Here is a 12,037-nt window from a genome sequence, read left to right on the forward strand (position 1 = left end):
GGCCTTCTACTGGGCAAGCCTCCCAATCCATCCTTCTAACATTTCAAGCTCACTGCAAAAAGCCTATCCGTCGAAGCCCACGGCGTAAAATACCTGACCCCCCTCTGTAGGTTGTTTCTAATCTAAATAAAGCCCCCAACCACCCAAGCCTTATCCCAAATTTAGCTCCCTTCAATCCTTTCCCATCTTTACAGGACTTTCCCCCCCTCTGATCCTTCATGGCAGGAGGTTCAGGAACTAGGAGAGATAGTCATGATGACCACACTTTGGCAACCTAACCTGCCACCCTACCTCACATCCCTCCCACTCCTCCTACAGTTCCTGGTCGACCACCTGACATCTTGCCCAACTCTGCTGATGGTGCAAGTTGCCCACCGTATTCCAATGCGGAATTAGTGCCATATCAAGAGGCTTCTTACCCGACTTTTGACGAACATGGGTCTGTTGCAGCAGCTACGGCAACACGGGTTGACCGACCTAGGTCAACCGAGATGGACATATGATACGGCCTTTGGACTTCTCTTTTTTTCTTGGTCAACTCCATGAAGATTCTTGTTTGGAATTGTAGGGGAGCTGGTAATGATGCTACGTTCAGGATGATATGCGAACTTGCTAGGTCTCATGACCCTGTTATTTTGGTTCTACTTGAGACTCATGTTACAAGCAATAAAGGGAAACGAATAATTCGACGAACTCGATTTTCAGATATGGCAGTAGTTGAAGCTACGGGTTTTGCTAGTGGTATTTGGCTGTTTTGGCGTGATGATTTAGTGGAAGTGGAAATTTTACCCCCCCCATCTCCAAGCTCTCAATGTCATTATTCAGAGAAAGAATGAAGCAGATTAGCTCTTCACAGCTTTGTATGCTAGTCCAAACTTTGCTTCTCATTCAGAGTTATGGAATTATCTTGTGGATGTTGCTTATGGTCTTTCCCTCCCTTGGCTTATTGCGGGCGATTTTAATGAAATAAGTTCCAATGCTGAGAAACAAGGAGGTGCACCCTCCACCCAATGGCGCCTCTCGCGATTCATTCAAGTTATGGATGAATGCCATTTGACTGATTTGGGGTTTTCGGGACCCAAATTCACTTGGACCAATGGCCATCACGGCTTAGCAAATATTAAAGAAAGACTTGATAGAGCTCTTTGTAATGACCAGTGGCACACCCTCTTTCCCGAAGCTTGGGTCCAACACCTTCCTAGGATAAATTTGGATCACTGTCCACTTCTTATTTCACTTCTTAGGGTTGTCCCTCACCCTTTGAGACGTCCATTTCGAATGGAGGCTGCGTGGTTAACCCACCTTACGTTTGAAACCCTTATGCAACAAGCATGGAACTTTAGTGAGAAAGACTTGCCACTTACAATTGAAAGGTTTATGGCTGCTGCTACTACTTGGAACATGGAGGTATTTGGGAATATCTTCTGGAATAAAAAACGTGTGTTAGCAAGACTGCATGGTATCCAAAAAGCTTTGAGTTTGGCTTCCAATCCTTTCCTTGAAACTCTTGAATCTCATCTCACTGTTGAGTATAATCAGCTGTTGTTGCAAGAGGAATTGCTTTGGTACCAGAAATCAAGATCCAACTGGCTCATGTTTGGTGACGCTAACACTCGTTTCTTTCATACTTCGACCCTTATTCGGCGCAAGTGCAATAGGATCATGGCTTTAAAAAATGAGGATGGTACATGGTGCACTAACCAGATTGAGTTTCAAGCTAGAGCTGTTCAGCACTTTCAAAAGCTGTTTACGACTGAAATTGAGAGGCCAGTTTCTACTCTACCTTAGTCATTGCCCTGTTTAACACCGCAAGAGGTGACTGTGTTAGCGCGCCCTATCAGCATCATGGAGGTTAAAAATGCAATTTTTTCCTTAGGCCCCTTTAAGGCCCTTGGACCGGATGAGATTCAACCTTTTTTCTACCAACGTTTCTGGGATACTTGTCGGCCTGCTCTCACCACTGTGCTTCAGAATATTTTCCAATCAGGGCACATTCCTGTAGATTTGAATAAAACCTTGATTACTCTTATCCCCAAAATTGATCACCCCTCAAATTTGGCCCATTTTCGACCCATCTCTCTCAGTAATGTTACTGTGCGGATTCTCTCCAAAATTCTGGTGTTTAGAGTGAGGCCCCTCTTAACTAAGTTAATTAGCCCTTTACAGGGTAGCTTCATTCTAGGAAGGCAAGCCACTGACAATATTGTGTTGGTTCAAGAGTTGTTACACTCAATGAAGAAGTCTAAAAATACCCATGGAACAATGGCAATTAAAATCGATCTGGAAATGACATACGACCAGATAGAATGGAGCTTCTTGGAACAGGTGTTAAATGAAATGAAGTTTCTTATTTCCTGGACCTCTCTAATTCTGCAATGTGTGTCTACAACACAACTTGCAATTCTCTGGAATGGTGAGACTACTTCATATTTTCAACCCTCTAGAGGACTGCATCAAGGGACCCCCTTTCACCTTATCTCTTTCTCTTCTACCTTGAAAAACTGGGACGAAGCATTTCTGAGGCAGTCGTCCAGCGACAATGGAAGCAGGTTAAGATTTCTCGAAGAGGGCCTGGCTTTTCGCATCTCTTTTTTGCGGATGACATGTTTCTATTTGGGGAGGCTTCTACCAGGCAAATGTCGGTCATTAAGTAGCTCATGCAATCCTTTTGTGCATCCTCGGGCCAACGAGTAAATTTCCAGAAATCTAGAATATTTTTTCCTCCAACTGTTCCTAAACAAATTGGGCAGGATCTGAGTTTGGACAGTGGAATCCCTATTGTCTCTCACTTGGGTAATTATTTGGGTGTCCCATTGTTACACAACCGAGTTTCCAAAAGCATACTCATATTCTTGATTGAGTTCGGAACAGATTAGCAGGGTGGAAAGCTCGTCAGCTATCTCTAGCTGGACGAGCTACCCTTATTCAATCAGTCACTTCCCCCATACCTGCCTATGCTATGCAATCTACACACCTTCCTAGTTCAGTGTGCTCAACTATTGACAAATATCACCGTCGTTTTCTTTGGGGTGGTGATCAAACGCAGCAGCACATGTCTCTTGTGGCTTGGGAGGATGTGTGTCTACCAAAAGGAGATGGGGGTTTGGGCCTTCGACGGATGAGAGATGTCAATAATGCCTTATTAGCCAAGTTGGGTTGGCGTGTGTTACATGAATCCGCACCCTAGGCTAGCGCTCTTCGTAACAAATATTTACCAGAAACGAGAAAGTTGTGGGATCCTTGCCCCGCCAACTCATCTTACACATGGCGTAGTATCACCAAGGGCGCTTCTGTTATAAGGGATGGATCCCACTGGCATGTTGGCAATGGCCGAATGATAAATTTCTGGATGGACTTATGGTTGGGTGACTCCCCTCTTCAACAGCATGTTCTTTTTCCCCTCCCAACACTTGAACTTTTGCTCAAAATTTGTGATTATTGGATGGATGGATCTGGTTGGGATTGGCAGAGATTGGCTTGTTGGCTTCCTAGTGAAGATTTAGATTCTTTTCGTGCCATAATGGTTCTCACGGCCGATGGCAATCCTGACATTTTAAGTTGGAAGCACTCCCCCAATGGAACTTTTTCCACTAAATCGGCCTACTATCTTATTCAGCAGCATGATCCTCCAAGGGCAGATCACACTGAGGGCTGGAAACAAATCTAGGGTAGTGTGGGGCCTAATAGATGGAAGCATCTTACTTGGCTTGCACGGAGGGACCGCCTCTTAACCAATGCCTTGAAGCATCAACGACATTTGAGTGTTGATTCATCCTGTCCTATTTGTTTGCACCATGATGAGACCTCACTTCATGCACTTCGAGATTGCCCACGATCGAAAAGAGTTTGGTCCGAGCTTATTCCTCCTTCACATTGGTTGTAGTTTTTTTTCCCTTCTTTTATCTACTTGGATTGATGTGAATCTGGGCTAACCCCCTTGGACCGATGGTACCAGCAGTAATTGGGCCCTAATTTTCATGGCTACTATCTCATCCTTATGGTTTTTGTGTAATCAACAACTTCATGTTAGTGATTTTCAGGAGCCCTTGCAACTTGTGGAACATATCCATAGTCGGGTTTAGGAATTTCAGCTTCATTCTGATAAGATTTTGCACAAGAAGGATGCAACTACCATTCACGTGGTATGGCAGCACCCTCTGTTGGGATGGGTAAAGGTCAATGTTGATGGTGCAGTCTGTCGGCACACTGGCAAGGCTGCGTGTGGTGGTCTAATTTGCACTGATCAACGACGGTGGTTATGTGGTTTTAAGTAGCAGGTGGGCCACTCATCAGTTGTGACTGCCGAATTATGGGGTATCTGGCACGGTTTGCAGTTGGCTTGGTAAGAAGGTCATCACTGGATCATCGTTGAGTCGGACTCAACGGAAGCAATATCGACTTTGGTAAAAACCAATCCACTGCACCCTCAGTTTAATCCATTACAAGGAATTTGGGAGTTAATGGCAAGGAGTTGGGTGTGTGACATCCAACAAATTTGGCGGGAAGCCAATGTCTGTGCTGATTTGCTTGCGAAAGGGGCCCTTGGTATGGCTGCTAACAAGGAAGATTTAGTAGATGAGCCCCCTGGCTTGGCTATAGCTTTAGATAGAGATATATGGGGGCTTGGTTCCTCTCGTAGTGTTATTCTTTAGTTTTGGCTTCGGCCTGGAGTTTACCAAAAAAAAAAAATGTTACCCATTGCCAAAAAAAAAAAAAAATAAATAAAAATAAAAATAAAAATAAAGGTTTATCCAGCCATTGGGCCCAACAATGAATCGGGCCGAATCTAGCAGCTACAATTTGGGCCTGAAACCCATTTTTTAAGGGTAAAACAAGGCCTTGATTTTTTTATTTTTTATTATTTATTTATTTATTTATTTTGGTTTTGTTTTTATGGAGCAGTGGCATCAAGGCTGTCGCTCCACCTTAATGCCATGTAGCTGAAATCTCCATGTCTCAATAACATTTAGAGCCAAAAAAAAAAAATTCCACAGTTTTGGTGAGAGATTAACTTGTATGAGAATATTATTTTGCCTCCTAAATTATTATTTAAAAATCAATTCAACACTTATTTTTTTAATAATAGTAATATTTACCCAGCCGTTAACTATCGTTTACAATCAAATTGAAGTTGTTGGCGTGAAATTGAAATTTTATTTTAAGATAAATTATACTGACACCTCTTGAAATTTATGTTTATTACAATTTTCCTTTCACCTTTTGAAAGTTACATCTCCCTTCTTGAAGTTTAAAGTTTCATTACAGATTTTCCCCCTCAACAATTTAATTTTTTTAAATACCAATTTTTCCCTCACTGGGTAAATTACATTGGCACTCCTCACATTTTAGAAATTACAATCCCCTCTCTAAGGTTTATAGTAGTATTACCAATTGTCCCCTTAGTTAGTATTAGTTGGAAAAAAAATTAATTGAAAAAAAAATTTGTTAGTAAATTTTTTAAATTTCTATTTAAAAACCAACGTAAACTCATTTTTTGAATTTACGTTTTTTTCTCAAATTTACAAATTGAGACAACCATTTATAAATAAAAAAAATTATCAAACAAATTTTTATGATAGTTTTTAAAATTTTTGTAAATATAAATTGAAAACTGAAAACAAAATGGTTATCAAACAGGTTTCAGATGGTAAAAATGTCGTAAAATTAACAAATAATTAAATAAGTTACCAACGTAAGAAATGACTTATCAAAAGATTCTTAGGCTATGTATGGTTTGATTTTTAGAATTTTTTTTAAAAAAACTTAAAAATTAATTTGGTTAAGAAATAAAAAAATAATTATCATTTTTATATAATTTTTATCTTTCGAGTTATTAGAAGTAAATTTTTACAAATTAAATTGAAACAACCATACGTATGTATATAACCTGTCCAAAAGTTAAAATAATAATTATCTTTTAGCCTTAAATGATAACTATTTTTTATTTTTTATTTCTTAACCAAATTAATTTTTAATTTTTAAATTTTTTTTTCTAAAAATCAAACCATACATAGCCTAAGAATCTTTTGATATGTCATTTCTTACGTTGGTAACTCATTTAATTATTTGTTAATTTTATGACATTTTTACCATCTGAGGCTTATTTGGTAACCATTTCGTTTTCAGTTTTCAATTTATATTTACAAAAATTTTAAAAAGTGTCATAAAAACTTGTTTGATAATTTTTTTGATTTATAAACTGTTGTCTCGGTTTGTAAATTTGAGAAAAAAAAGTAAATTCAAAAAATGAATTTACGTTGGTTTTTAAACAGAAATTTAAAAATTTTACTAACAAAATTTTTTTTCAATTAATTTTTTTTTAAATATTTTTTTGTTCAATTAATTTTTTTTCCAACTAATACTAACCGAGGGGGCAATTGGTAATGCTACTTTAAACCTTAGGGAGGGGATTGTAATTTCTAAAATGTGAGGGGTGTCAATGTAATTTACCCAGTGAGGAAAAAATTGGTATTTAAAAAATTAAATTGCTGAGGGGTGAATCTGTAACGAAATTTTAAACCTCAGGGAGGGAGATGTAACTTCCAAAAGGTAAGGGGAGAACTGTAATAAACATAAACCTCAAGGGATGTTAGTGTAATTTATCCTTTATTTTATCCCTAAACTATTTCTAAAATATCATTTAGACTCTCAAACTTTCTTTTTTATTCAAGGGCCTAGGCCTAATTGAGATTTGGAAATAGTTTGAGGATAAAATGAATTTCAAATGAAATCTGGGTGTCACATCAATAATTTTTATCTTATTATAGATGCCAAATGATGGTGGGGTAAAATTAATACAAAATTAAATAATTTAGATATAAAATTGATATTATTAAAAAATCCGTTGTTAAATTGATTTTTAAATGATAATTTACCAGGTAAAATGATACTTTCACTTTGTATTATCACTCCATTCCATTTATGAATTTTCATGAATAAGGTTACACCGCACTTTAAGAAGAACTGAGGAAAAAAAAAAAAAAAATTAACATAGAAAAGCATGTGCCTTTAAAAAAAAAAAATTAATACTTTGGGTTTCATTATAGATTTAAAAAGAGATTTAGAAAGAAAAAAGATGTATAAAGTGTAAGTTAAATTATATTTCACTCACATTTCACATATATTTTTCATTTCCTTTTCTAAATTTCTTTCAAAATTTATGAGCTAAACACTACTTGAATTTTTTTAATTGTGATAATATTTTAAGATAAAGAGTAAAAAGGATAAGTGGACATCATCAAATTATTTTATTTATTTGTTTGTGTAATAAAGAGAGGGGATACGGGGTGAGGAAGTTCTGGATCCCACATGTGGTTTTGGTCCGTCATTTGTTTCATATTGTATTAAAACACTGGTTAACTGTAATACTAGTATAAAAATTAAATGAGATTTTTTTTATGTGTTTAATTTAAGTTTTCTGAATTAAATTTTTTGAAAATTGAGTTTTTTATTTTTCGTATTTTTTTATTTTTAGTGAATATTATTAAAATTTTAAACATTGTTTTCAGTTTTTTAGATGCACTTTACTTAGATGTATCTAAAAAGTAAAAAATTTGTGAAAAAATATTTTAAAAAATTATTAAATACATAAAAATATAAAAAATGTACTGAATTCTCATATTTTTTTTGTATTTCTTGTATTTAGTGAATTTTTAAAAGGTTTTTTGCACAATTTTTTTACTTTTTAGGTGTATTTATGTTAGATATATCTAAAAATTAAAAAAATTGCTTAAAATATTAAAAAAATTCATTAAAAATAAAAAAATACGGATAATAAGAAAGTAGAATTTTCTAAAAACTGTTTTCAGAAAAACGAAACCAAACAAGCTGATTAGATATATAAAAATTGCAATATTAAGGGATTAGGCAATTCGATATTATTTTCTTTCCACATTAACTGTAAAAAATAATTATATATTTTTATTCCACTCTAATCCAGGATAATAATTTCCTCTATTCAATCATTTATCCTATCTATTTATTCATGTATAACTTATTCTCATAAGAAAAATGAGTTAGACCTTTAAAAAGAGAGCTCTAATGGAGTGTTAATTTATCTTTTTCTTTCTTATATTTTTTCTTTTACCTCACCTTTTTTTTTATTATATATATATATATATATATGTGCGCCAGCTCATTAGAACTGTTACAGTGCAGTTCTAATTAGAACTCTACAGCACTGCTGTTTTCATAATTTCATCTATAATCCTATCAAATATTCATTCATTTCTATTATATCACATAATATAACTTACACATCACAATCTAATTCCATCAAAAACTAATTCAACAATCATACGTACTCATAAGCTTCGTTTGGAAAGTGGGTTGGCTTTTTGACTATTTTAGTCAGAGATTAAAAAATCTTATTTGAGAATGACTTTTTGACTTTTTATGAGAGAAAAAAAGTAATGATTATGGGTTGGATGTGATATTTTGTCTTATTATGCTAAAAACTTATTTTGAGGTGTTTTGAGAAGATGGTTAAAAACTGTTTTTTATTTTTTTTTGACTTTTTTTGTGAAAGAGGAAAGTGGTTTAAAAGCTGAAAAATGACTTTTAACCCACTTCTCAAAATAACATTTTTTTCTCAATCCAATCATTCTTCCCAAACGAAGCCTTAAAAGTATCACCAATTCATGTCTCGCTATATCTAGGAGTGTTGTGAAAAGATGGTTAAAGTTAATTTTTGATTTTTAACTAAATTTTTTGATTTTTTCAGAAAGTCATTTAAAAAGTTGGTAAAACACTAATTTTTGACTTTTTTGCTTAATATTTATTATGCTGTCACATCATAATTAAATGACCAAAATACTCTCCACCCAATTTAAAAAATTTATATTTTCATACATGTAACTCATTTTACAATTAAAAAATATAATTATAATTTCACAAGTAACTTTTGCCTACCTTCTCAAATAATTTTGATACTAAAAGTAAATTCTAACTCTTTATCCAAACTACAAAACAAATTTTTATCTTTATTCCCAAATGACAGGCTAAACGCCAATAATTATAGTACAAAGACAAAGTTCAACAAATAACAACTTTTCCGTGGGCACCATTCATTCATATTTTAAATTATCACGTTAGTACATACCACGCTGTCCTGTCATCGTCCACTAATATTTTATAATTATAATTTATCTAACATATTTTAAATTGGTTTTGGATCTGACACATTTTAAATCGGTGGTTAAAGTGAATACATCGCCCAAAAAAAAAAAAAAAAAAAAAATAACGCCTCATCTGACAAGTAATTTTTTGGGAAATTTACCAATAAATCCTATTTTACAAACTGTTATACCAAATAGTCCCACTTTTATTTTATTATACCAAACAGTCCTGTTGGTGTATTGATTTGGTCCTTTTTGTTTTTTTTTTTTCTTTTTTGTTTTACTCTGTGGACGAGAGTGCCCTTTCATTGATTTACAAACTGTCATTTTTGGTTCACTGATTTGGTCCCACTTTTCGGTGTGGCACACCCTCAGAGATTTGCGTGTGTGTGTGTATTAGTGAGTGTGTTGCAAAAGGGGTCTCCATGAGAGAGATGAGTGAGGCGGTGGGTCACCATGAGAGAGATGTGTTGCAGAGTGGGTCTCCATAAGAGGGCTCGATCAAGCGGTCATCAATTCGTACCCTCGGTTTCCATTCTCGAAGGATCGAGGCGGTGGAATCAACGATCCGATGTATTTGATCTGCTTGTGTGAGTATAAAGATGCTGAGATGCTGAGGCTGCTGCTGGGTGTGTGCGTTAATGGTGTCTTCTGTGTCTTCCAGTACGCCCAATCGCTCTGTCTATCTTCGATCTGCTCCACCGCCGCCTCTCTTACCCTCAACTCCGGCTCGCGCATCATTCTCCGACTGCCGCGGAGGCTCGGCGGGCTACGCACGAACCGACGGCTCAGGAAGATTAGATCGGTCAGCAACGGCGTCCCTGTGTGTATCTGTGTGTGTGTGTGTCTGCCCTCACAATGTATGTGTGTATCTGTGTGTGTGTGTGTATCTGTGTGTGTGTGTGTGTCTGCCCCTCACAACTCCAAATCAATGGATTACTTCTTCTTCTTCTTCTTTTGACCGATCAACTATGGGAAATTGCTTTGGCAGACCTGCAAAGTGCGCTCATGCTTCTTCTAATCTATTCGTTGGTACAATTCTTCTTCTGATTTTTTAATTTTTCCCAATATAATCATGTGGGTTTGTCTTTGATTTCTAGGGTTTTTCTTTTGCATTTGTTATTTTGAGAATCTGTATTGAGCACAGCTTTAGAATCAGATCGAACACTTTAAGGTAAAATTATTGAAGTGCATTTCCCCAAATTCTGTGTGTGTGTGTGTGTGTATCTGTGTGTGTGTGTGTTGCCCCTCACAATGTATGTGTGTATCTGTGTGTGTGTATCTGTGTGTGTGCCCCTTACAATGTATGTGTGTATCTGTGTGATAGGAGAAAGAGCCCATTCCAGCCCCTGTGTGTGTCTTACGGTTAGATGAGGGTAATTATGTCCTTCACAATTAAATGGGACTAAATGGTTTAATAGAATAAAAATGGGATCAATTGGTGCATAAGTTCAAATTTTGGGATTTATTGGTAAATCTCCCTAATTTTTTTTAATTAAAAAATTAAAAAATTATTAAAAAATTAAAAAATTAATAATTCATATCAAAAAATTAAAAGTTCTTTTTATTTTTATTTTTTGCACATCTTTTCGTAAAAAATCAAAAATTCATCCCAAACATATTATTTTTTTTAGCTCATATTTTAGCCAAATAGTAAAAAAGTTACTAAATTAGCCTGTTCCCAAACGAGGCCTAAGACTCTGTTTGATTTAGATTTCAAAATATAGTTCTATCATTGATTTGAGTGTGGTATTTAGTTGCAGTTTTCAAATCATAATTTTACACTCATTTCTCAAAACTAATTTTAAACTATAATCATTACTTTTCAAAACTCATAACAAAAAACACACAACTCAAAACTCATTTCAAAACTCATTTCAAAACTCAAAAACAACTTAATTTTCATTTTAAATATTTTTTATTTTTTTGTTTTAAATATTTTATTTTATTTTATAGGGATATTTTTAATATTTTAATTTTCATAAAAATATTTTAATATTTTAATTTTAATATTTTGATATTTTAATTGTAAATATTTTGATTTTCGAAATATTTTTAATATTCTTTATATTTTAATTTTCGGAATATTTTAATTTTCTAAATAATTTTAAAATATTTTTAATGTTTATACATGCCTAAAAAATGAATTAACAGAAAAATTAATTGACATAAAATAATTGACATAGAAGTTATTTGAAAAAAAAATATTCCAAAAAATTACTTAAAAACAATTATTTGAAAAAAAAATATTCCAAAAAATTACTTAAAAACAATTAATTGAAAAAAAATTATTTTTTTATTTGAGTATTTTAAAAATAGTTTGGTTATGACTGTTGATCAAAAATACGGATATCGAGTTATGAGTTATGTGTTTGATTATAAATTATAAATTAAATTAAGTTTTGAAAACTATTTTAAAAACTTATCATCAAACAAGTTTTATTATCTCACATGTCACATCAAACTTTCAAAACTCGATTCTATATACAATTTAAAACTCAATTCAACACTCTATTCAAAAATCACAACCAAACAAATTTTCTACACTCAAATCATAATTTCACAACTCACAAACTCAAAATACAACTCATACTCTCAAATCGTAATTACAAAACTTTACAAAACGCAACTTAAGTCTACCTATTGAGTAATTATTGAATAGTTTTAAAATACAATATTATCTATATAATTCTTTTACTTACACAGAACACACATTCCTAAATTTGTTCTTTGATTCACCTTAGTGTAAATCATTTATTAAAAATATCACACAAATAATGACATATGTTACTTTGAGAGAAACTAATATTTTTTTAATACCTATTTAGATAAGTAAATTGCACCAAGGATCCTCTAGAGTGAAATTTTCCTAAAGTTTCCTAGAGTGGTATATTGTGTGGTTGAGATTTACTGGCAAGTCA

At 33.9% G+C, this 12,037-nt stretch overlaps 1 protein-coding gene across 1 annotated transcript; it reads left to right on the top strand.

Annotated features, from left to right (window-relative positions):
* The first annotated feature begins 435 nt into the window (after positions 1 to 435).
* On the top strand, positions 436 to 1,788 carry LOC145802665 (uncharacterized). The gene is made up of 3 exons (XM_082895427.1): positions 436 to 467; positions 569 to 741; positions 893 to 1,788. The coding sequence occupies exons 1-3, from the start codon at positions 436 to 438 to the stop codon at positions 1,786 to 1,788; spliced, it is 1,101 nt and encodes a 366-aa protein (XP_082751553.1).
* Positions 1,789 to 12,037: the final 10,249 nt, after the last annotated feature.

Source organism: Camellia sinensis, chromosome 11 (assembly GCF_055761805.1).
Source record: "Camellia sinensis isolate YWXY chromosome 11, ASM5576180v1, whole genome shotgun sequence".
NCBI lineage: Eukaryota > Viridiplantae > Streptophyta > Magnoliopsida > Ericales > Theaceae > Camellia > Camellia sinensis.

Bases quoted from the DNA above. Each gene is read 5' to 3' on its own strand.
- LOC145802665 (XM_082895427.1), top strand. From the start codon at position 436: ATGGGTCTGTTGCAGCAGCTACGGCAACACGG. The intron at 468-568 runs GTTGACCGACCT...TTGGAATTGTAG, and splicing joins CAGCAGCTACGGCAACACGG to GGGAGCTGGTAATGATGCTA. The intron at 742-892 runs GTATTTGGCTGT...CTTCTCATTCAG, and splicing joins AGCTACGGGTTTTGCTAGTG to AGTTATGGAATTATCTTGTG.